Genomic DNA, 24,758 nt, shown 5'->3' on the forward strand with positions numbered 1-24,758 from the left:
AGTTTCAGGTTAGCAAGACTGATGGAACGGATCTGTGTCTAAAAATAGCGCAGCTTACCGACTTGAACTCGGATTTGGGGTTAGCGCCGTTGATGGAATGGTCCCCTGGCCTTTCTCAGGTGTAGGTGTTCGTAGATCTAACCACAGAAATGGTGACTCTGTGTCACATGGCAGACTTTGCTGAGGTGTTCATGTTCTCTCTCCCTACTGAGTTAAATGGGATTGTGATTTGACAGGCGGCCACTGGCTACATTTGTATCATCTAATTAAACCTGTAAGGAAGGAGTGCTGGAGTAAAAAGTGCTATGGGGTGTTCTTTGGGCTTTAAATAGATCCCTACAACACTTGTACTTACAGCAGCAAGACAGACCAAGACCTCCCAAGATGAGCTGGCGATTAGCTTACTCACCCGAAACAGCCACTGACAGCTTTTGCCGGGCCAAATTCATTTGAATGGACCCCCTCCCCATCATACAAGATAATGAGAACCCAATTCTGGGCCCCACCTCTCCCTGGGCCCAGGACAACTGACCCCCTTGACCCCCATCCGCTCCTCTGGGCGTACTCACCAGAGCCGGCTCTGCTCCAGTAGTAGTCGATGCAACTTTGGTACCGCTTATCCACCTCCCAAGTCTTTCGTAATCACCACAGCCTCGATGCCTTTATCCCCGTCCATGTCTATGTTTATCGCCGCTGTAACGAGATGACTATTTGGGCTAATCCTCCATTTATCTCTTAATTTAGTTTTCCCCCCCACACACACAGAGACGTGAATGGCGCTCTGTGTTCCTTGTCATTGAAGAATAATCCCTCGCCATGTGCAATGAAAAGTAGGGCTCGATTTCAGTCCTCTAAATCAGTTCTCGTAGGTGTGGATTTTGTCTTCAGGCTCTTTCTGAACCCGGTAGCCAGCACTTACCGTCTGTCTATATTAAGTTTGTCCCTTATTGTCTCTGCTACTGATTGGAGTAATGCCGTTAACACCCTCTTTCTCCCAGCTTAATGGACATGACTCTGTTTAAAAAACCTGGCAGCTTTGTTTACCTAGAAAGGTTATTCAGTTGTGATCCTCATGCTTTAAAACAGGATTTACGGTTTACCTGAAAAGGTTGTCAAGTCCATAGAAAGTTGAATTGGGTTATAATGCACAGCATTAAAATGGTGTGATGTATCATATTTTATCTGACACCCCAGTAGTTCCCCAGCTTTTTGTGCACTCATTAATGTACCACTTGTAGCGTCTGTAACATCTAGTAGCATGTTGTGAATTATAACTACGTAAACGTTTTAGCCTCCTCTTTTTGAAAAACATTTTTTTAAAATTTCACTGTCCAGTTTAAGAACTACTCCCATGACGTGGGCAAGGCCGTGCGGCGGGTGCCCAAGAGGAAGCAGGCGGCCAAGGACACGGAGGCCAAGCGGCGGTCTGCACTCAACGTCCGCCTCTTCCTCAGAGAGTTCTGCATGGACTTCCTGGACAACTGCTACAACCACCTCATGTACTTGGTGAAGGTGAGACTAGAACCACCTCATGTACCTGCTCAAGGTCAGACTAGAACCACCTCATGTGTATCCCAATCGAATGTCACGCACATCCAAAGACTGGTTTCAGGTGCCGGTTCAAAAAGTTTCACTGCCTATGGAACAACCTCATGTACCTGGTCAAGGTCAGACTAGAACCACCTCATGTACCTGGCAGTGCTTGACACTAACTTTTTCACTTACCAGCCATTTTGGCTAGTGGTTTTCCTGACTCACTAGCCATTGGGCCTTTTCACTAGCCATAATTTTCTTAACCATCATAGCAGCTTTAAAGAATTATATAATATGCTGTAATAATGTAATGTATGCTAATATAATATAATATAATATAATATAATATAAGGCTTAATAATTATAATTGTTAGGCCTATTAACTGGTCCATGCATGCATGCTAAGAACAGATTTACTGATCTGAGGAATGGCATAGCCTATATTGACCATGCAGAAACACCAAGCACAGTGTTGTGGAAGGGCACAAATGTAAGCTACACGAGAGCAAAATATTTTCGTCTTTGATCTGAAAGGCACTTTCTTCATATGGGCCAATCTGTGGAGGTCGCCGTCCAAATTGATGCGCAAAGTAGATAGCAAAAGTCATTGCCAAGTTCGCCTGTCCTCGGTCATGGATGTGGAATAACACCTCTTCTCGAATATTCTCTTGCAGTATCCACTAAAAATGCGCACAGATGCGGTAACTACAGAAGGGGCTACGACTTCCTTTCATTTCGTTTAATATTGAGTTATTTAAAATATAAAGGGACGCAAGGCGAAACGGGCAAGGGACATGCTTTTGTGCAGTCTGGAAGGCTACACTACTGCGCGTTGTTTAAGCGGGTTGACAGTCGGGAACAACAGCACAAGAAACATGGAGGAATATTAAGGTATGAAGACATACAGGCAAATCAGAAAATAATTTAAACCGAACATTAATAATACCGCATGTGTCCTTGTCTTATCACTGCGCTTTAGTCTCGAGACTTTCACAAGACATACTGGCGTGTTTTCCTCTTGCCTTGGTCATTTTAATATCCACTACTACTAAGTATTGTACTAATGACAGATCGCAAAACACGTCAGTTGAGATGAACTTCGCTACTTTATTTTCACAACAAGGTTTTCAGTGACATATCCAAACGCACGCTGATATGCCGGTAGCTCGCTGCCACTCCTCCTCGCAAGACTAGTAGCTGTATCAGATTGTTGGTGTGGGTGACACACAGGTGACACGTGACACAGGTGCTTCATGAGTAATGTAGGCTCGCGAAATCGCATTGTATTGCTTTTGTAGCAAAGACGGTCCGAGGAAAAAAAATACAAAATGCGGTGCCTCATCATTCAGAATATTAACGGACTCGCCAGAATGGCTAGTGAACCTTCGTTATCTACTAGCCAACGCCGAAATTCACCCGCATTTGGCTACCTGGCGGGTGTTAGTGTTAAGCCCTGGTACCTGGTCAAGGTCAGACTAGAACCACCTCATGTACCTGGTCAAGGTCAGACTAGAACCACCTCATGTACCTGCTCAAGGTCAGACTAGAACCACCTCATGTACCTGGTCAATAGGAAACTGGCCTTCGCTTGGTTTATGTAGTGGTGGTGATGGTGCTACAACCACCTACTGCACTAATGCTTCCCTAATGCTTGAGTTGTGGCATGATGTGTATGTGTGCGCGTGTGTGTGTTCTCTACTTAACCCTGTGCTAATTAAAACAAACCCCACTTCTGTGCACTTTGTATCTGCTGATGTTGGATACGATTATGTCGCTTTTGTAAAAAAAAAAAAAAAAGGTAATGTAATGTATCTGGTCAAGGTGAGACTGGCCTTGGTTTATGTGGTGGTGATGGTTCTACAACCAAAGCCAACTAATTTAGTTGGTCAAGGTTAGTCTGGCCTTCGTTTTCATGTTGAGGATTATGATGGTAAATCCAGCTAAATGGACCTGATCATAGTGGGCCAGTTCTTAGATGATGATGATGATGATGATGATGATGGAGACTGGGTCTCAAGCGCTGCTGAATAGGTTTGATTACCCAGCCTGAAGGAAGGAGACTGTTTGCCCCGTTTCTTCAACAGGATTTGTTACAACTTGATACTTTTACTTTACTCTTCCTTTTGCCTGGATTTTGATGACCACAAGACTAAATGAGATGCTTGTCTTGGATTTTGGTGAGATTTGGTGTGCGTAATCATTTCATTTCATAATTAAGTAAATTGCCATACTTAAACAAAAAGGAAAACGTAAAAAATTCTTACACCTATGTTTGGTTTGAATGCTACACTGCCCTGTTATATCGTATTTTAGAGCTGGCACAAAATAGAACATTTTCACATTCTTTCTTCACCTGAACATGTCTCCTTCCTCTGTGCTTGACTTGTAATGACACTCTGCAGTCTCATCTTGTCCAAAGACTGTGAGATGGCGGAGCTGGTCCAGTTCTGGGGAACCCTGTGGCACGTGCGTGCGTGCGTGCGTGCGTGCATGTGTGTGTTTGATTGTCCAATACACTTTACTTGTACTTGACTGTGACATTGTGAGGAAATTTCTCCCCTACCATACTCTGCACACTACCTGCTTTATGATAATTTAACATTTTGTATGCATGCACCTTACCAGGATATACAGTGTGTATCTTTCAACACTCTTTCATGGTCGTGTTGATTTTGTCTACCTCAACTGACAGAGTATATTTTTTGCACATTGTCTATCCCAACTCACAGAATGTTTCTTGCACAATCACCTTTTTATTTTTACTTCAATTTATGTAGGCTACTTGACACCTGAATTTCCCCCTGGGGATCAATAAAGTTACTCTACTCTACTCTACTCCATCCAGGAGAATCTGCTGAGGGAGCATGCCCAGCAGCACGATGAGACCTACTACCTGTGGGCCCTCACCTTCTTCATGGCCTTCAACCGCCTCAACGGCTTCCAGCCAGACCTGGTGTCCGAGACCCTCTCCATACGGGCGTTCCACTTCATCGAGAAGAACATCACCAACTACTACGAGATGATGCTCACCGACAAAAAAGAGGCCACTTCCTGGTCGCGCAGGTTAGAATACCTATTTAAGTGACCTTGTATATTGGCGCAATATATTGTGTGCGATTCAGATTGTAGTAATAGATGGTTTCTAAGGATGGTCAGTAACTAAGTGAGTTATTATGAAAATTGGATGTTTTTAAGTGTTGGGCACTGCATTATGCGGACATAATGAGTGGATTGTCAATGTGTTTACATGCACTAGACGTACAAAGTCACATTTCTATCCTATGCATAAAACCTCAAGAAAAACGGAACAGGTGACTCAAATGGCAATACATCTGATCTTAACGTTACCTAGCCTAACCTTAATGCACACTGGAGAAACAGATGACAACATAACCAATCTCTTTTGCAGCGTGTGTGTTTTAAATGCATAGTTTTGAATTCCTGTTTCTGGTTTTCCCATTCCCAGGATGCACCTGGCACTGAAGGCCTACCAGGAACTGCTGCTGACCCTGAATGAGATGGACAAATCAAAGGATGAGGGCGTTCGCCAGAGCTCCAACGTCATCAAAAGTATGATTGGCACTTCTCATTACTCAGTACCTCACTTCTCCACCAAATCACCATTGATTAAGCAACAAAAATGTTCATTAACATTTTCGTGCACTTGTCTTTGTAGTTTTTGTTTGTTTGACCTTATTGCATGTTTTTCTTTTTCTCTAATGTAAAGTTCCTTTATTTTATCTTCTTTCCATGCCTTCTACTTAGTCTTGATGTGGCTTTAGAAATTGTGGTGACTGTGCATTTGAGGATATTGCCCGTGGTAGACTGGTAGACTGTGGAATGCCCTGTCTGTTGATCCTAGGTTTGCTCCCTCAGTGGTGCACCGCTTAAGACAAACGCTTACTTTTTTAAAACGAGCATCTAGCCAAGCATTTTATACCTCTTGATGTCTGTATGTCTTTGTGTCGCTATTACTGTTGTAGTTTATTACTGTTGGTGTGTTCCCTTTATGTACATTTTTACTTAGTACTGTATACCATAATCATTGTTGTAAACCACTGTGGATATCTTTTCTGTGAAAAGCAGCGTTTGAATGCAGTTTTTTTGTCACTTCATCCTCCTAGGTAACATCTTCTACATGATGGAGTATCGTGAGATCTTCCTGACACTGCTGCGCAAGTTTGACGAGCGGACGCAGCCGCGCTCCTTCCTGCGAGACTTGGTGGAGTCCACTCACCTGTTCCTGCGCATGCTGGAGCGCTTCTGCAAGGGCCGCAACAACCTCATGGTGCAGGTGGGGATGCCCTTGTGTGTGCGTGCGTGCGTGCGTGTGAGAAAGTTTGTGCGTGTAAGAGAGAGATTATTATCAATGTCTTATTTAAATGTTTTTAGTTAAACTGCACATTGGAGACTGGTCAAACGCAATTTAAAACTTCTGTGCTAACCCTGTTACATAGATTTTTGACAATAAAGTCCACTTGACTTGACTTGACTTGCTTTATAGCTCCCTGCCCAAGGACCACAGATGCAAATGATCATGTCACTATCTCTGGTTCTAGAGCTGTCTTGTGCATGGCCCCGCAAGTTCATAAACTAAATTTATTTTTTGTCACTCAGCGCTGCCTGACAAATATTCAGAATAATTTAATTTGACTGATTTTAGAGATCGCTTAGATGTTTTGAGGTTAATCAGACCACACTTGCAACTTGTGCCAGGGCTGCACCAATGGACAAACAAGTTAAGCTAGAGAACATAATCCTGGCCAGTAGAGGGAGCCTCAAGCTCAAACTGCATTTAGTGGCGGCAGTGGTTTTCAAGTCAGTGGAAGGCTTATGTAAAAGCAAAACCTTCTGCTATTAGATGAAACTTCACAGCATCTTTGCGATTATTGCTACTGTTGCCATAAAATAAACTTAACCTCAGATACATTCATGTAGTTCTCAGGGAAGCAACCATATCCAATTATTGTAAATTATGTAATTTGAATTCTGTGAATTAATTTCTTTTGTTTATATGTGCAGTAATGAATATGCATTAATGTGTTGTCCTGATTCACTTGTTTAATCTTTTAATGACACAACTTTGATTATCTGCATCATCGGCACGGCTAATGAGGATCCAACAGATAAACAAAACAAATATTAATTGATGCATTGTTCTGGTACCCGCACTGAGCAGAAGAAGAAGGTGAAGCGGAAAAAGAAGAAGAGTAAGAAGCAGACTGGTGAGGAGAACACTCCTGCGGCACTAGAGGAAGCCTGGCAAGTGGTCTCACAGGACCTCAGAGCAGCAAGCTTTCAGGTAAACACCCAGGGACACTCAAAACGGAAACGGCACACTAATACTTTGTTAGATACGTACTGTATTTGTTGCAGTGACTAAATCCACTTCTGGAATACAGGACTCGCTTTGAAATGTTATTGACTGTTATTAGTTCACTATTGTATGTTATTTACAGTATTTATTTTCCCTGACTGGCCTAGACTTCATGATGACATTCTGTCCCACTGCTTACTTTGGGGCCTATACTACAAAGCTGGTTCAGGATAAGTTAGGTTAAGTTAAGAGGTAAATCATCTATAGAAAAGCTTTTCTTAAGAAAATGAAGACTCCAGGCTCTTCTATTTGACGATTTACCTCTTAACTTAACCTTAACTTTTCCTGAACTAGCTTTGTAGTATAGTCCCCTGCACCTTTGTTGTTGTCCTTGTTCAGCAAGACCTGTGTGTACTCATCATCCTCCAACTGTATGTCCTGTTCTTCCTCCTCCTTTTGTTGTGTGTAGATCCCCTCCTCACTGGCAGAGGGCGCTGTGCCCTTTGACGCTGCGTCAGACACACCACTGGAGGAGCAGCGGACGGAGGCCATGGTGCGCATCCAGGACGCCCTGATCGGCCGCCAGGGGCCCGAGGCCCTCAGTCTGCTCCGGGCTGCTAGGTTGGTACATTAGGATCTCTCCTTATTCTTACTGAATTTTATTGGTAATGGGCCATTTGGGGGCTATGCCAAAACTCACACCCTATCTCTTTCTCTTTTTACAATGTTTAATGACTGCAATCAAATGGCATTTTTTTTTGCTGAATTGGTATAAATCATAGATCTGGGGCTGTGCCACACTATTCTTATTGCAGCTATTTTAAAGGAGGTCCTATTTTAAACAAATTCCGATAGTATGCCCCTTTCCTCCACCCTCTCTGAGATGTGTTTGGATCCTGTTTTAAACTAAGGTTTCTCTCTCCTCAGGGACGTGTGGCCAGAGGGAGATGTGTTTGGGGCTGCTGATGTGGAGCCTGAAGAGGAGCTGGATCTCCTCAAACAGATCCTTCAGGCCAACCTGCCCAGTAAGACACATAAGGGACTTTCTTTTCTTTTTCTTCGTTCTTATTCACTTTTTTCATGGAGATGAGAAATATATATAGAGGATATTCTCTCTTGCTTTTTTTAATTTTTCGGCTTTTCAATCCAATTTTTAGTGAATTGCCTGCAGCTCTTATGTGCGACTCCTTTCCTTTTTCCCTGCATTACTTTTTGGAATTTCACTTAAGACTAAAGCCCATATGGATGCCATCTTCACATATTGCATATACACCGCATTCCACATTATTACGCAAGTGACATTTTTCCCTGTTTCCCCAAATACGGTAATCAATATAAATGACAGTCGTCATCATTTTAAAGTCATCAGCCATTAGAGTACAATTTAAAAGTTTGGTATCGACATTCTAACTCACCAGTCATAACATCCCATTCATTTTCAATGGGGTTTTATGTCTGGTGAGTTAGAATGTCAATACCACCAAAGCACTTAAACGTGGCATGGAAATCTATGGGTATATTGAAGAGTGAAGTGTGGGTCACCAGACCAAACAAACAGAAACAGCTGAGAGCAAAGCATCAAGGATATCTGGGCTTCCATAACTCCCATGCAATGCCCTGCCATTGCCTTCAATGTTAAATGCAGCATTCCAGTTACAGCTTATAGCCAAGTTTTGAACATTGAAATGTAATTTTGAAGGTACCAAATGCCAACTGTTTTGATGTAAATGGGAAAAAAGAAAGACATTTGGATTACAGCACTACAAAACTGTTTTGTGTAATAATTTGGAACAGAGTATTTTGGGCATTTAAAGTTTTTTATTATTTCAAAAAATACCGTTATCATTGGAAGGTTCATTCTAAATCTTTTTAATTGTATTCTAATGGCTGATGACTTGAAAATTATGACGACTGTCATTTATATTGATTATTTGGGGAAACAGTGAAAAATGTAATTTGCGTAATAATGTGGAATGCGGTGTAGAGGGGGAAATAATATTGCTGTAGTGGAACTTATCAAAACCGTCTGACAGTTCTTGTCAGTGTTTGCTGTGTGAATAATGATAGTAATTTGGCTTAACTAGATCCCTCATCACAGTCAGTTTTATCTTTCTGTTGTTTCTGAGGATTTCTATTTCTACAACTAAATGACATGCTCAGTAAATTGGTTTAGAACTTGCAAGCATCATTTTTCGTTGTCTCAGTGTGAGTCTTGTGTGTTTGTATTCCCAGGGTCGTCTGTGCCTGAGGTTGCCATGGAGGAAGAAGATGATGAGATCGAGGAAGAGGAGGAGGAATTGGAGTCAGTCAGGGTGTCCGAGACAGAGTTCAACTTCCTGGACTTCATCAAGAGGTGCATGACAAGTCACATTGATCGCCTCCCTACTTACCATTGTATCATCCCTACATTTTCAACTCAATAACCAGGCGGTAATATTTGATGCCAAGGGTAATGCCCTCTGTGTCAAAAACTGCCACTGTACTCAAGCCACGACCTGGTACTGTCCGGGGCATGTGACCGCTCTGCCCAGCTGGTTTGGCAAGCATTGCTTGCCCCGGTGTAGAATGCTTTATTGACTCGATCATGCCATGCCTTATTTGCGTCGATCATGCAAAAAAAAAGTAATGACTGCATATTTTGTCAAATTCAATTTAGAATGGAAATTGCCTTGGTAATTCCCCCTTCTGCCTTTCGTATTGCCATCAAAGAAATGCATAAAAGAATCATGAATTGTATCTTTGTTTATTTTTTTTCGAGTGTTGTCAATGCACTTAGTTATTGCACTTTGCCTTTGAAGGGTGTGCAAAATAATTTGTCCCTTGGCTTACCCATAACCCATATCAGTGATGCGCGGGCTGACCCGAAAGCAGCGGGCGCTTGCAGTTGACTGCGGTCGACCGCAGGCACGGGTTATGAAATATTATTTTTAATGAAATTCGGGTCGGGTGCGGTCGGTCAGGACCTTTGAAATGATGCCGAATTTTAAAGTAGGCTATAGGCTAGCCAATAGGCTATAATTTACTTTAGCAGACAGGGACATTTTTTGCGAAATAGGCCTAGATCAAAGTTTATATGGCTGAATAACTACGAGGTTGCCACGCGCTCTGAGGCTCCTGCGTCGGCCAAATATCTTCTGCGCGCAACTGGTGCAGCAGGTGCAACCATTGAGTGCATTTTGAAGAACACAGAGGGTGCTCTCTAAACAGTGCAGTGGTGGATATAGCCTACTTTCTTATACAATTGTAATGGTTTCGCACTCATGTGTTGCTTACAGAGTTTGTTTTCATTTCCTGTGTCGTACCATGACTACGAGGCAATCCACTTGACGGCTGGCTCCGTCTCCTCACCAACCTAGAGATTATTTTTTTCTCCATGTATCCAAACGACGATGTTACCGAAATAAACAGGTGACAGTCGGCAGTCGTCATTGCATGCCCTCGGTTCAAAAATCCAACATGTCCTGTTGAAATGCACAGCTGTCTTGTTTTTGATGCAAATTCCTTTTTTAAGACCTTTATTGACCTGATTGTGCTTTGCCAATGACGCTAGGGTGTTCATAAAGACGCACGGCTACTATTTTCAAAGGCGGGTCGGGAAGCGGGCCGGGTGAATATTTTTCATGAATATTTCTTGCGGGCAGGGCAAGCGGGCGGACTAGGGAAAAAAGCGGTCGGGTGTGTCTTGTTTTTTCGTCGACCCGCGCATCACTGACCCATATGACTTTAGTCTCCCTGCATACTAAGTTAGTTACTATCCATGCTGCCCCCACCTTTTTAAAGCTTTGAACTTTAATGTGTATTGGTGTTTCAAGCAATTTATTTAAATTATTCATTAATTTCATTAAATGTTTGTGTACGTTTATTAATTCGTTTGTTCATATTGTGTGTGTGTTTCTGTTCACCAGAGGACAGAGGTCCGCACTTTTTCTAGTTTTTTTTTATCTATATTTATCCACCATGATGAGCGATACCTGCTGAACTGGCAATAAATGTAACATAAAAGAAACAAACAAAACCGCTGACCACGCTGAATGCCTGTCTGTCCCCCGTCAGGTTCGCCAACCCCAACGTGGTGCGTCCGTACGTGCTGCTGCTGCGCTCCTATCCCCAGAACACGCCGCACACCAACCACTGCATCGCCCGCATGCTGCACCGCGTGGCCGTGGACCTCAAGATGGAGGCGATACTCTTCCAACTCTCCGTCTTCTGCCTCTTCAACAAGATCCTCGGGGACCCAGCAGCCATGGCCTACAAGGTAAGGCAAAAAGGCTGTGAGGTGCGCGCACCAGGGCTTAACACTAACACACGCCAGGTAGCCAAATGCGGGTGAAAGTCGGCGTTGGCTAGTAAATACCGAAGGTTCACTAGCCATTTTGGCGGGTCCGTCACTATTCTAAATGATGAGGCACCGCATTTTGTAGTTTTTTCCCTCGGACCGTCTTTGCTACAAACGCAATGCAATGCGATTTCGCGAGCCTACAATACCCATGAAGCACCTGTGTCACGTGTCACCTGTGTCTTACGCACGACAGGAATCTGATAGAGCTAGTCTTGCGAATATGAGTGGCAGCAGCGAGCTACCGGCACATCAGCGCGCGTTTGGAAATGCCACTGAAAACCTTCACGTGAAAATAAAGTAGCGAAGTTCATCTCAACTGACCTGTTTTGGGATCTGTCATTAGTACAATGCATAGTAGTAGTGGACATTAAAATGACCAAGAGAACACCTCAGTCTTGAGAAAGTCTTGAGACTAATTAGCGCAGTGATAAGACAAGGACACATGCGGCATTAATAATGTTCGGTTTAAATCATTTTCTGATTTGCCTGTATGTCTTCATACCTTAATATTCCTCCATGTTTCTTGTGCCGTTGTTCCCGACTGTCAAACGGGGCTTAAACAACGCGCAGTAGTAGCCTTCCAGACAGTACAAAATCATGTCCCATGTCCCTTCGCATGTGCCCATCTTGCTTTGCGTCCGTTTATATTTTAAACAACTCAATATTAAGCGGAATGAAAGGAAGTCGTAGCTCCTTCTGTAGGCTAGTTACCGGCCGCATATGTGTGTGCCTTCTAGTAGATAGCCTACTTTGTGAGAAAATATTCCAGAAGAGGTGTTATTCCACATCCATGACCGAGGACATGCGAAGCTTGGCAATGACTTTGCACTATCTACTTTGCGCATCGAAAGTGCCCTTCAGATCAAAGACGGAAATATTTTGCTCTCATGTAGCTTACATTTGTGCCCTTCCACAACACTGTGCTTGGTGTTTCTGCACGGCTATGCCATTCCTCAGATGAGTTAATCTGTTCTTATAGCATGCATGCATGCATGGACCAGTTAACAACAATTCTAGTTATTAGGCCCTATATTATATTATATTATATTATATTATATTATATTATATTATGTTATATTATGTTATATTATCCTACATTACATTATTACAGCCTATTATATAATTCATTAAAGCTGCTATGATGGTTAAGAAAATTATGGCTAGTGAAAAGGCCCAATGGCTAGTGAGTCACGAAAACCACTAGCCAAAATGGCTGGTAAGCGAAAAAGTTAGTGTAAAGCACTGGCGCGCACATCCCCCAAAAAAGCAATTGCCATGGGTGCAGGACATCTAGAGAATGCATATGAAAAAAGGAAAAAAATATCCGCACACCACAAAAGCTCGCTTGTTGTGATTTAATAAATGAAAAGTTGAAACGGTCGAAACGTTGTGCCAACTTTTCATTTATTAAATTGCAACAAGGGTGCTTTTGTGGTGTGCGGATATTATTTCCTTTTTACAAGGTAATGTAGTCATAAATTCATGGATAAGATGGGTAGATGCATAGATGGATGGATTCCTTTATAGTCGCTTACGCCCACATCCAAGTGTGTTGAGCGGGCACTGGGGACAAAAGCCAGTTTAAAGCAGCTATGAAGACAAACGTGATCTACACACCAAAGAGCTCCCTGTGATTGAGTGACCATCATTAGGGTTGTGGGTGCGCTTTGACTGTAATGTCAGTGAGCATGGCTCTTTGGTATACTAGTCAGAGCCCTAGTTTGGTACTCCAGGAGGCCTAGGTGCGATTCCTGGTAGGGGACCTCTACTCCCCTTCGCTACGCTGCATTCATCCATCCATCCATGTTCATCAAATTGAAAAATTGTTGGTGTGTGACCCTACCGTGGCGCTCGGCACTTGTCTACTACGCGGCCGACCCGGGTTCGATTCTAACCCGGGCCCTTTGCCGACCCTTCCCCCGCTCTCTCTCCCAACTCGCTTGCTGTCACCACCTCCACTGTCCTGTCGTATAAAATACGAAGAAATAAAGGCTTGAAAAGCCCCCCAAAAAACTTTAGTGTGTAGGTCACCATTGTCTTTATGCAGTAAGATAAGGTGGCCAGGATAACCTGCTGCTTCAAGGCACTGTTTCTGCTTCATGAGTCAACTGCTTGCACTCACATGTGCCTGTGTTTGCTGGATAGATGCCTCTCCCAGGCATTGAATATAGTCAGAGGATATTGCTGTACGTACCATTTTGATTTTTTATGCAGTAGGAAAGTTTATTTATTTGAGAAGTGGTCCAGACAGTGGAGGCTATGCCTGTTGCGGTGTGTGAAACGTTTATTTTTTATCCTTTAACCTCCAGCACATGCAGAATGACAGATTCCACTAAAATGCAGGCAGTCGGTGGGAAACCCCGTCATTTACGGAGTTATCCTAGTTTCCATGAGGTCAGAGCAAGGAAGAGAAATGGAATACAGACATTTCTCTGTTGTATATGTGAAGCCATACTGAATGTCTGGTAGGCCAGTCATAATGTTGTGTGTGTAGTTTAAATAAAAGCGTAAAAAAAGAGACTCAGAAATACAGTATATCTCAGCTTTAAATTTCCATGCTTCTACTCATAACTCATGCTATTTCTCTGTTGGCCTGTTGTCTGGTCCGCAGGAGCTGGTGACCTTTGCCAAGTTCGTCCTGAACCGGTTCTTTGCAACGGCGGCGAAGAACAACAAGGCATACGTGGAGTTACTCTTCTGGAAGAACGTGGGGGCTGTTCGAGAGATGACGGAAGGATACAACAAAGACGGGTGTGTGTGCGTGTGCGAGTGCGAGTGTGTGTGTGCGTAGTAGTAGTAGTATAATATTTCTTGGAAAGATGGTAAAATTGATTGTATTCATTAAGTTGGCTGCATGGAGTCATATCACATTGATGAGCATCTGTTGTCAGTGCTTTTGTTTGTCTGCGTTATTTTTTTACATATGAATCAGATCAAAATGACTCATGTAATTGTCGACTGCGTATGTCTGTGTGCAGGCCGGGAGCGAGTAAGAAGGTGGTGAAATGGACTGAGGAGGAGGAAGAAGAGCTGCGTAGACTGTATGAGGAGCATAAGGACTCTGAAGGTACAGCCAACTTCCTCAGATACTGCTCTGACTCATGCCACGCCATGAGGGGGTTGCCTTTATTTGACAGGATAGTGAAGGTAGTGACAGGAAGTGAGTGGGCAGAGAGAGATGGGGAAGGGTTGGCAAAGGACCCGGGCCGGAAGTAGAACCTGGGTCGGCGGCATAGCAAACGAGTGCCCTACCATTTGCGTCACGCTAGGGCCTGTACTGCACTTCCTATCTCCTTCCTATAGGCCCATTTATACCCTACAGTAAATACGGGAACTGACACTTACCCGGTTCTAGTGGTCGTTTCATTTGTCAGTTTGTTTAGTCAAGAGCTTAGCAATCTAGTGAGCTCCTGGCGAAACGGAGCAATACCAGAGGATTTGTGGGGACAGTTAAGTAGTCAGAAAGATACCAATTCGCAAAAGTCAACGAAGAAGAGTAGTATTTGACATCTAAAAATAATACAAAGAGTAAAATAAATAATCTATGAGTTTGTGAAAGGGTATAATTCCACAATCTCATGCTAGCCTACCTTAAAACATGGCTCATTTGTTTATGTTTGGGCTCAGAGGACAATCGTTTTCCCATCAACAAACCTAAATGGCCAGCGTGAAGCCTCCTGGATTTGTTTTAACATCATTACACAAATCTTAAAGTTTCAGTGTCATTTCCGTGAATAGTAGATGGGCCATTTTATTTGGGCTAAATAATTTATGAAAGCTACATAAATCTGCTACAACAACAACTGTCCATTCATAGCCAACTGACATCCTCTTAAGGATTTATTGCGCAACATCCATTTTATGGACGGAGGCATGAAATTAACTCCGGGAGCAACGGTTGGCAGTGGGGTCATCCTAAACTCATAGAACCACGGTTACATACATAGCCCTCGTGTCATTGACTTGAGATTCAGAGAATCATGATGCTTAGCTATGCAGTGTTAACACATTCAATACCAGACGTTTTTTGGAATTTAGCTGTAGACTCCCAGCCAATTTCATCATTTTTTGTAATTTTTTGAACAGTCACCGAATATTTTGTCTTCAACCCACAGACACATGTCAGGGCTTGTTCGAAAGCCCAAAAACTCAGCTGTCTTTATATTTTTACGGTTTGTTTCTAGCTTATTCCATTCCGACGTTATTTCACTTTAAGCGAGCACTGGTTTAGGTGAAAATAGCGATTTTCAAAATTCGAACTGAGATAAAGCCTTTTTTGTCACGTGTGTGCTCTGACTTTCTGAGTTTAAATTGCGGGTCTAAATGCATTTTCACGCCCGAAGAACAACTCCAGTAGCTTCCAAGTAAACTATTTCGATGCAAAAATCACCTGGTCAGGCTGTTCAGAGCCACATCATCTGAAATGCTAGCTAGCTAATGTCACTTGACTGGCAGTGTTCGTTCTGTAGATAAAAGTACACATGCCAAAGTACTCACCCAAAATTAGGTTACTTCCTGCTGTGTTGCATGCTGTTTTACATCCTTCCATTTTACACCTATCTTGATGGCAGCAAAACTCCTTATCCTTCCATCATATGTTTAGGAATAGGCTAGCTAGCAAGGCAAGTATGTTTTGATTCTCCAGCCCAGGAAGTAACTCGAGACGTGACGTGCCGTGATCAGGAAGTGGTTTGACTCGCTATAATAAAACTCAAATACTGTGTGTAATAAAATGCACAGATGATGAAATATCCAGATCCTGACTTTGTAGGAGTTTTGACTTTGTAGGTGTTTTCATGATCTATGTCAGTTGTGTTCATTGCATTATTACGAAAATCACACAGAATGTGCATTAGAATGTGTAGATTCAGAATCCAATAAAAAAAGGGAAAAACGTAATTTTACGGTTTGGGAGCCAACGCATGGGAGGCAAAATGTATTTTTACGTGACTTGTTAGTGAAGTCAAGTTGTTGGGGGCGTTTTGTTGTTGTTGGGGTTTTTGCATTTGGAAAATTCACATTTGTGTTCTCTGGGCAGTGTGACACTGACAACTGCACAGTTTTTGCCGTTTCTGAGCCGTTTATGTGTAATGAGGGGGGATGAGGTCCTAATACATTTGTTTTGTGGGTAGCAGTCATTGAACGGATATGTTGTCCTTCATATTCTGACTTCACATCTTTGTTTTGGCTTTTCATTTGTAGTGCCTGACATTGTGGAGACGCTCCTGCCACTGTTGAGCAAGCCTGACCTCACTCGCCGCAAGGTCGTGGTCCAGTTGGTTTGCATGGGTCTGGTGGACAGTGTGAAGGACCTTAAAAAACAAAAGTAAGTCTGTCTCTGTATGCGCGTGTGTGTGCGCGCGCGCTGAACGTGCTGTGATATGGGGTGCATTTCTGGAAAGCGTAGTTGCTAACTATGTTAGCTACTTTGTTGGTTGCAATGCAATTTCCCATTGGCAACTACCGAAGTTGCTAACTGCTAACAACTACGCTTTCCAGAAATGCACCCCTGTATTGATATGTGTTTATGTACAAGTGTGATGAGAGGATTTTGGGGTAAGTAGGCCATGTGAGTAGTCACTGGAGCAGTTGCCCCGTTAAAACGCTGAGGAGGCAGTGTATATAACAGGTGTCATCTGCTGTTTATGTGGCCAGATAAAGCATGTGGCTCAATGCATACAGGATTTTATGGATTGTGTAGAAACCGAGACCGCTCTGTGACAAGTCTGGAGCTGCATTGATGCAAACCAGATGAGGAATAGCAATAACTCCATTGTGTTTGGAAAGGCTTTATCGCTTGCTATTTTGCCCTGTGTTCGCTCACTGTGTCTTGTCATTGTGTCCTGTAGGAAAGGCACTCGCATCGTACTGTGGACAGAGGAGCAGGAGGAAGAACTGCAGATGCTGTTTGAGGAGCACAGGAACTCAGATGGTGAGGCTGTTAAGATCTATCTATCTATCTACAGCCTGGCTAATGATATTATGCAACTTTATGCATCTTTGTTGATTGATTGGCACTCAAACTAAGACACCCAAATGCAGTTCTTAACGAAACACGATCATGACTTTGTGTTGTTGGAAGACTAATGGAACTACAGTACCACCGTCTTCCTACAGAACGGTACACCGATTCCTGACAGAGTTTAAAATTAAGGTGAAAAATGGAATGGAAAATTGGGAGTCCTCTGGAAGTCCTCTTCCCCTCTTCTAGTCAGCAACATGCTAAATAGCTCTGCCAAAGCACAGCTCTCATTACTTTAGAATTAATGTGATAGTAGTACAACTGAAAGACTACGAGTTAAGAAGAGCTCCCCTTCCTCCTCACAAAATGCTATTCCACCACCGTTTTTACTGAGATATCTTAAATGGGTTAGTTATCAAACTATCAGTAGGCTAGTAGTGCGCACATCCAAGACGCAGGTGCATGACAAAAGGTCAGAATACTGTGAAAATGAAGATGAATACTTGGGGAGAAAAATTTAAAAAACAACGCAACACAGGAGCAGTGTGCGGACATTCATCTTTAGTTACCAAACTAAAAACTGAGATGCGGTGATGGTTGTGGTTCTCGTAGTGTGTTTGGATAAGGAATTATCCTCCTTGTGTGTCAGTCACATTTACTTACTTTGCGCTCTTCTCTCAGACATCCTGGGCAACATCATGAAGCGTGTGACGGCGAAGCGTTCGCGAGCCCGCGTGGTGGACAAGCTGCTGAGCCTGGGCCTGGTGACCGACCGCAAGGAGCTCTACAAGAAGAGGCGGCGACAGCAGGCACCTGGGAAGAGTGCCGGCATGGTAACACTCTTCCTCCTTTGCAAACTCCTCCTCCTCCTTCTCTTCTTTCTGCTTATCTTCCTCCTTCTCTTCCACAAGTCCTGCTGCTCATATTCCTCCTCTTCCTCCTCCACTGCCTTTATCTTTCTCCTGCTCATACTCATCACCATCGCCTCCTCTACCTCCTCTTTCTCTTTCTCTTCCTCATCCTTCTCTTCCTCCCTCTCTTCCTCAAAATCCCCTTCTCTTCTTCCCCTCAGATGTGACATTTGTCATTGAATTTGACTAGTCATTTCAAACACATCTTTTGCTCAGTAAGTCTGGATTAAACATGCATTACTGTTTGTACGTCCGTTGTTTGTGTGTGTGTGTCTCCTTTTAAGCGCTTGCTGAGGTTGGACTTTCAAAAACACCAGTTTAACAGACTGTCACAACAAACGATCACATCTCCATTAAAAAATATTGGCAATGGTGTCATGGAGAGTGATGAGTCTATACACTTGAAATCTTTTTTTGTGTTTTATTCCATGGCAGAACTACGCTTCAACCTTTGACATCTTCAGAATCTCTACCTTCCATGTCATGGAGCTCACTTGACTCTTGTGTTTGTTTATTTGTATGTTTGTTTGTTTCCTAGACTGAGGAGGACTTCTTTGCTGACCTGAGCGGCGCCCCACGGGAAGATGACCCGGAGAGAGATGAAGAGGAGGAGGAGGAGGAGGAAGACTTTTCCGATGAGGAGGAGGAGGAGGAGGAAGAGGAGAGGGAGGAGAGGGAGGAGAGTGAGAAGGAGGTGGAGGCGGAAAGGAGGAAGGTGACACCGAGCCAGAAGAGGAGCAGGAGCAGAGGAAACCCGGCAGAGAGAAGCATCAACCTGGACAACATGGTCAGGAGCCTGCAGCAGGAAGGTACGCTTAGACCAGTGGTTATCAACCTTTTTTTCTTAACGCACCCCCTTACCTGTGCCCAAGACAAGCCGCACACCCCCAACCCAAACTTCTACACATGTATACGCACTTAAAAATGATTTAAGTTATTAATTACAATGACTCTTGATTGAGACGTTAATCAATATCTTAATGACTTTACATGGGGACCAAATCATGTTATAATTTGGTTTTGTTTTGGCCTAATTGTAATGTTCCCTAGCAGAATTTTGGTCTCAACCTCAACACAAACAAAATTCCGCGCACCCCCTGAAATCTCTGGCGCACCCCCAGGGGGTGCCAGCACCCCAGGTTAAGAACCAATGGCTTAGACAATGGTTCTAGATATATGGTCTGAAAAAGCACATGGAACTAATTGGGAAAGCCCCATTGTTATTGTGACAAACGGCACGTAATGCACCCATCGAAATTGCATTTATGCCTCCCCTTTGGAAGGGGACAGTCCAACAGGTACTCCAAAGGAAGCAGAAATTGGAGGCAGTCGGAGGAGACTGTTGATGTTGGTGATCAAGCCAACAGCGCTGGTTACCTATGACTTGGTTGGTTTGTTGTTGATATTATTTATACTGTGTATATGTAACTAAATCCCTCAATCGGCTGTGTATCTTCACAGGCATGTCAGGACCCCTTTTGTGGCTGCAGAACAGACTGAACAAAACCGCAAACGACCGGGAAAACGATGGTATGCGGATGAAGCTTATTAAAACATCTACAGTACACACTTGATGACACAGTATTAGTGCTTACTAATAGCATTTACTAGATGCAATGTTTACTACAGCCATTGTTTGCTAAATGCTTTTGCCACATACTAATTTCTGCCCTATATTTATATATATTTTTATTATTATTATTTTTCACTTTTATTGGAAACTTTTTGACAGTAGCAGTACTGTATATTACATTGTTCTCCTGTTTTTTTACAGTAAAGTGCCGTACACTAATTTCTCTAATCGCTGTGTTGCTGTCGTCCTTTCCCCCATCTGTCTCAGGAGTGTCCCATGCTGTGGCGCTGGTGCCCCTGACGGAGGAGAACGAAGATGCCATGGAGAACAGAAGCTTCCAGAAGCTCCTGAAGAAAGTGGGCATCCGACCACCTGCCAACGAGCAGGTACTGTACGCCTGAGGACCTTATTAGGAGCTTGTTGAAGTGTGAGGTGCATGCACTACTAAAAAAAAAAGTAAATTAATGAATAAATTGTTGCGGTTGCAAGATATAAATGAAGAGGATGTATCCATTTTGTAGAATGTTGGGAAATTCACTTTTTTGAATTGGGTATTCCATTGAATTGCATTGCAAAATGCATTTTTATAGATTTTATGCATTTTTATCAACATTTGAATGGCACACAGGACTTCTTATCTGTCAATTCCAATATTAAAATGCAAAAATTCAAAAGAATTTGAAATTGAAAAGAGCTCTTCAAATAAAGCCATGAAAGGAAAACCACCTGATGAAGACCTCACCGGGTGACACGTGCGGATTGTTTTGACTAAATTAACCAGAGCAAGCGTCTGTGTCTGCAGTGTGCGGATATTTCAATTTATCTTTTAGGAGCTTACTCCAGACGGACTTAATAAACAAACTCATAGCCATTAGTGAATTTTAGCCTTTTTTAAAAAAAGAATCCCTTTCCTGTTTTTTACTATTGGTTCCATTTTTTAGCCTTTCAATTTGTAGTGTGGCTGTAACCACAGAACTTAACCATCTCATGAAATGTGTGTCATCAACCCTGCCGTGGCCAACCGGTAGGGTACTCGCCATGCGGCTGACCCGGGTTGGATTCCCAGCCCGAGTCTTTTGCGACCCCTCCCCATCTCTCTCCCAGTTCACTTCCTGTCCACCTCTCAAACTGTCCTATCAAATAAAGTTGAAAAAGACAAAAAAGAAAAGAAATATTTGTAATCAATACCCATTTCTTCTCATGCCTCATCAGGAATCTTTCTGGAGAATCCCAGCCACCTTGAGCATTTACCAGTTAAGGGCGGCAGCCACGTCGTTGTGTCCGCCAGCGGAGCCTCCAAGTGGGACTGCGGAGCAGGACGAGAGGCCAGAGGCATCGGAACCCCCGGACGAGGCCACCAGCCACGAGCAGAGAACCCAGGCCATCAGGGCCCTGCTGCTCGCCCGTAATAGGAAACAATCATCAGAAGATGGTAGGGTGTAAATCACAGCCCCTATGACGATACGATTCAATGTCGATATCTTATTTGATGCGATGTGATTATTCAGTTATTTTCCATACTTAAGAATGCCCCACAATACGATGTGATTAGATTCAATCGTCATATTATATTGCGATATATTGATACATTTCGATTATTATTTACACCCGTAGAAGATGGCATGGGTAAACACACACAGTGGTGTAATTCCTTGACCATACTTCAGTAAATGATGTATCAAGTTCATTTCTTCTGACTACACTAGCAGTATTTGAAAGGATGCTCTTTAGTTACTGGCTTGATCACAGTATACATTCATTTTTTTCTATTTTTCATTCATTTTTCACTTCTATTACCTGTTTATTTACTGAACTCAACTGATTCAGTTTGTTGTTTGGTCTCCACCTTAGAATCCCCTTCGGAAGATCCTGTTGCTGCCAATGGGAAAGAGAGGTAAGTCATAGCATGCGTTTGGTTATGACAGAAATTATATATTGAGAGTCAAGCTACTGTCAGGTCTTCCACTGTCTGTCCTACCTTGCTGACTAAATGGTGATTTTTCTTTCCTCTTGTGCAGGGGAACAGCAGAGCCTATCATCGGAGGAAAGCGTAGTCGAGCATTGGACAGTGACGATGAAAATGGTATTTGAACACTACAACAGCATCTTAAAGAAATTCAACTCGTTGCATCAGTCCATCAGTAGCTGTTACTATCTTCTAGGCATTTTTCCCATCTGTTCATTGTGTTCTTTCTTTCCCCCCCAGATGAAGATCCCTCTTCCAAGATGGAGGTTGGGAACAAGACGGGGGCTGGTGATTCCGACACCGAGGAACACTCTGCTCCCGCCAAGCGACGGCGGCACAGAGTACTAAGTGACGATGAAGATGACTGAAACTTGAAACTTTTGTCAAGACGGATCGCCGCACATACGCACGCACACCGACGCAAAATATCTTGCATTTTATTTGTTTTAAAACAAGTGCAAGATGATCGTACATTCTCCTGCCAGTTGTTTACCAAATCGTTATCTTTGAAAGTATTTTGCGCAGTACAGTGATCCACGTTCAGGGCCACATCAGCAAGTCTGACTTGAAGCGATCTCCCCAATCCCTTTCATCTCTTTAGTGCCTGGTGTAGCCACTGCCATTGGAAGTGTGTGGAGACAGCCCTCTGTGGGAAGATTTAAGTTTATGCATTTCGTTCTCTTTCCTCATGTTGGGTTAGAAAATGATTGTGGATTCTGTAAGGATAAAAGACAGCAGAAAGAAAGGAAAGCAACATTCTCAGGAAAATCTTCATTGCCTTTGTTCTGTCATTGGTAAATACACTATCAGATGTAATGTCCTTGAAAGACAGGTGGTTGTTCCCATGTCATTTCCCTCAAGTGTGTTTTATATTCACGACAGATGTTCATTCTGTAAGGGAACAAATAAACTGTTGGGTGACAACATGCTCGACCAATTTTACTTCGAACTTTGGAACACTTGAACAGTTTTTACTTTGAAGGTTGCTTGAACAAATCCATGTATTGACAGTAAGCAGATTGTTGTCCAGCTTGTAAAAAAACATCTTTATATATATTTTTGCTGTAGACCTAAAGCTTGAGAGTTTTAAGGTTAATTGTTTGTTTCATGTTCTGGCTTTGTGCATGATGTTAATAAAATTAAGTTACATGACAGTCTGTCTCTGAGTTTTGACTAATAGTGCATAGTTACAACATACTGGGAGTTTTCCTGGTTCAAGTTGGCTCGTCAGTTGTTTCAGTAAGTAAAGTCAGCAAATTGGCAGGCAGCCCAGTTTCAGTCATTTTAAACTATATTTCATGCAAAAAGGAAGGGGCAGCACTCCTAGTCACTGTTCAGTTTATTGCAACAAACTTTGAGCAGTGACTAGGATTGATGTTGTTTCCTTTTGAATGTCCATTACTTTGCGATTAGCACTGTCGCTATTACTTTCAGAGAATTGAGTTTGTTATATGAAGTTTATAAACTATTTTGTGACTTTGTGTCTTAAATCTTCACCCGTGGCTCTGTGACTTTGAGTTTTATGAAAGTTAAAAAACTATGGTATGAAAACACACGTAGAATGTGAGTGGGTGTTTTTGGTCTGTAGTGCTCGTAGGTTGGTGTTCTTGAACGAAAAGTTTAATACCCCCAGTTTTAGTTCATCCAGCCCAAAGATCAGTGGTTGTGCTGTGCCATGCCTTTCATTAACCTGTTATTAACAACACGACCTCCAGGAGGCAGTCAATCACACATTTTTCCTCCCTGTGAGGTAGCAACAGCCTTCACAATTTCCTGTGTTCAAGAGCTCCGAGATAGATGTTTTGACTCAGTCTGTCGACCTGTAATTGACTTCCCAGCTGCCAGGCCTTAGAACATTAGGTACCAAGACAAGCCACTCGATGAGTTTTGTTTCTTTGGATATGATCACATTGCTAAGTCAGGGAGATGGTCTGACATAGACGTATTAGAAATGGGTTAAAAAAGATATTTGTTACACACCACCCATACCCATGCGTACATCATGCATTGATGTTGGAATGTGAGTTTATTTTGATTAAGTGTGGTTTTTGAACAAACATAACTGCAATACTTGCTCTGTTTCAAAGCAAAAAAAAAATTTTCACACAAGGCAAGCCTAGTAAATTTCTCCTGACATGATTGAACTAGTGTACTTCCTTCACAGTTCTGCAAGTGACTATGACATACCCCTTGCTTGAATGTGCCACAATCAGATTCAAGCCTTTATAGACTGTGATGTCTTAAGTAACCTCTCTGAAGTATACCATGGGGCTTCATAAAGTCTGAAGTTGAACGGTGGAGACAACAATGAGCTAAGGCTTGGACACGATCCTCAGTGCCTTCGACCTTTGGCTTCATTTCTGTGAGTGATCTAAGCAATTGGTGGAGAGGCAGACCGGCAGAAAAGAGAAGTGAAGAGAAGAAAGATGCACATGAGGATAGAGTGTGAGGCACACCACCGGGAAGCCATCAGGGTTGGGGACAATCAAGCCATTTGTCCCGGGCCCAGGAAGAAGGGGGTTTACCAGAATTGGGTCCTCGACATTATATGTATTGAGTGGGGGGCCCCTTTCAGATAAATTTGCCCCGGGCCTGGTCAAAGCTGTCAGTGGGCCTGCTGCACATCACCACCAGCAGCAGTAGACAATAAGTCTGTGGCCTGTGTCTGATTTACTGGGAAAAAAAGAAAGTTCATTCTCTTCCTCTGTTTACAATTACCACTGGCACTCCTACCCACCCACCTCTTTCCCCAGCCTCACAGCCCCAGCTGAGGTGGGGTGGTCTCCCAAAGCCCTCCACATCTGGAGCATGTTAAGCCACTTCCTGTCGCCGATATCCGGTCAGCCGCCGTCGTTGTGTATCCCACAATCCTTCACTCCTCCTGTGAAGGGGTGAGCCCTTGAGTGGGGAAGCACATGAGTGGTCAAGAAGATCTGTAAAAACATAAACATAGATCACTGCACGTGTGTGTGTGTGTGTGTGTGTGTGTGTGTGTGTGTGTGTGTGTGTGTGTGTGTGTGTGTGTGTGTGTGTGGCACGTGTGAAGGGGAACCCTGAACGGCCATAGCTCCTTGACCTAGTTGTATAACAATGGATACAGCCATCCCTGTGTGTGCTATACATAGCCTGCTTTGCTTTTTTGTGACAATGGGGCTAA

General features: G+C 43.1%; 1 protein-coding gene across 3 annotated transcripts in view; it reads left to right on the forward strand.

Moving 5' to 3' along the window:
• The window catches only part of timeless (timeless circadian clock), a 39,902-nt gene extending 17,147 nt beyond the window's left edge, over nucleotides 1-22,755 (forward strand). For all 3 annotated transcript variants that reach the window (XM_063215603.1, XM_063215604.1, XM_063215606.1), the window contains exons 11-31: nucleotides 1,336-1,512; nucleotides 4,379-4,596; nucleotides 5,000-5,103; nucleotides 5,658-5,827; nucleotides 6,713-6,835; nucleotides 7,320-7,471; nucleotides 7,778-7,875; nucleotides 9,083-9,203; nucleotides 10,904-11,105; nucleotides 13,801-13,940; nucleotides 14,168-14,256; nucleotides 16,392-16,515; nucleotides 17,039-17,121; nucleotides 17,833-17,984; nucleotides 18,601-18,871; nucleotides 19,524-19,592; nucleotides 19,903-20,021; nucleotides 20,848-21,067; nucleotides 21,487-21,529; nucleotides 21,654-21,718; nucleotides 21,842-22,755. In XM_063215603.1, coding sequence (XP_063071673.1) covers nucleotides 1,336-1,512; nucleotides 4,379-4,596; nucleotides 5,000-5,103; nucleotides 5,658-5,827; nucleotides 6,713-6,835; nucleotides 7,320-7,471; nucleotides 7,778-7,875; nucleotides 9,083-9,203; nucleotides 10,904-11,105; nucleotides 13,801-13,940; nucleotides 14,168-14,256; nucleotides 16,392-16,515; nucleotides 17,039-17,121; nucleotides 17,833-17,984; nucleotides 18,601-18,871; nucleotides 19,524-19,592; nucleotides 19,903-20,021; nucleotides 20,848-21,067; nucleotides 21,487-21,529; nucleotides 21,654-21,718; nucleotides 21,842-21,969 — 2,868 coding nt within the window. In that variant the 3' untranslated portion in view covers nucleotides 21,970-22,755. The remainder of the gene's footprint in view (nucleotides 1-1,335; nucleotides 1,513-4,378; nucleotides 4,597-4,999; nucleotides 5,104-5,657; nucleotides 5,828-6,712; nucleotides 6,836-7,319; nucleotides 7,472-7,777; nucleotides 7,876-9,082; nucleotides 9,204-10,903; nucleotides 11,106-13,800; nucleotides 13,941-14,167; nucleotides 14,257-16,391; nucleotides 16,516-17,038; nucleotides 17,122-17,832; nucleotides 17,985-18,600; nucleotides 18,872-19,523; nucleotides 19,593-19,902; nucleotides 20,022-20,847; nucleotides 21,068-21,486; nucleotides 21,530-21,653; nucleotides 21,719-21,841) is intronic.
• Nucleotides 22,756-24,758: the final 2,003 nt, after the last annotated feature.

Source organism: Engraulis encrasicolus, chromosome 14, assembly GCF_034702125.1.
Source record: "Engraulis encrasicolus isolate BLACKSEA-1 chromosome 14, IST_EnEncr_1.0, whole genome shotgun sequence".
NCBI lineage: Eukaryota > Metazoa > Chordata > Actinopteri > Clupeiformes > Engraulidae > Engraulis > Engraulis encrasicolus.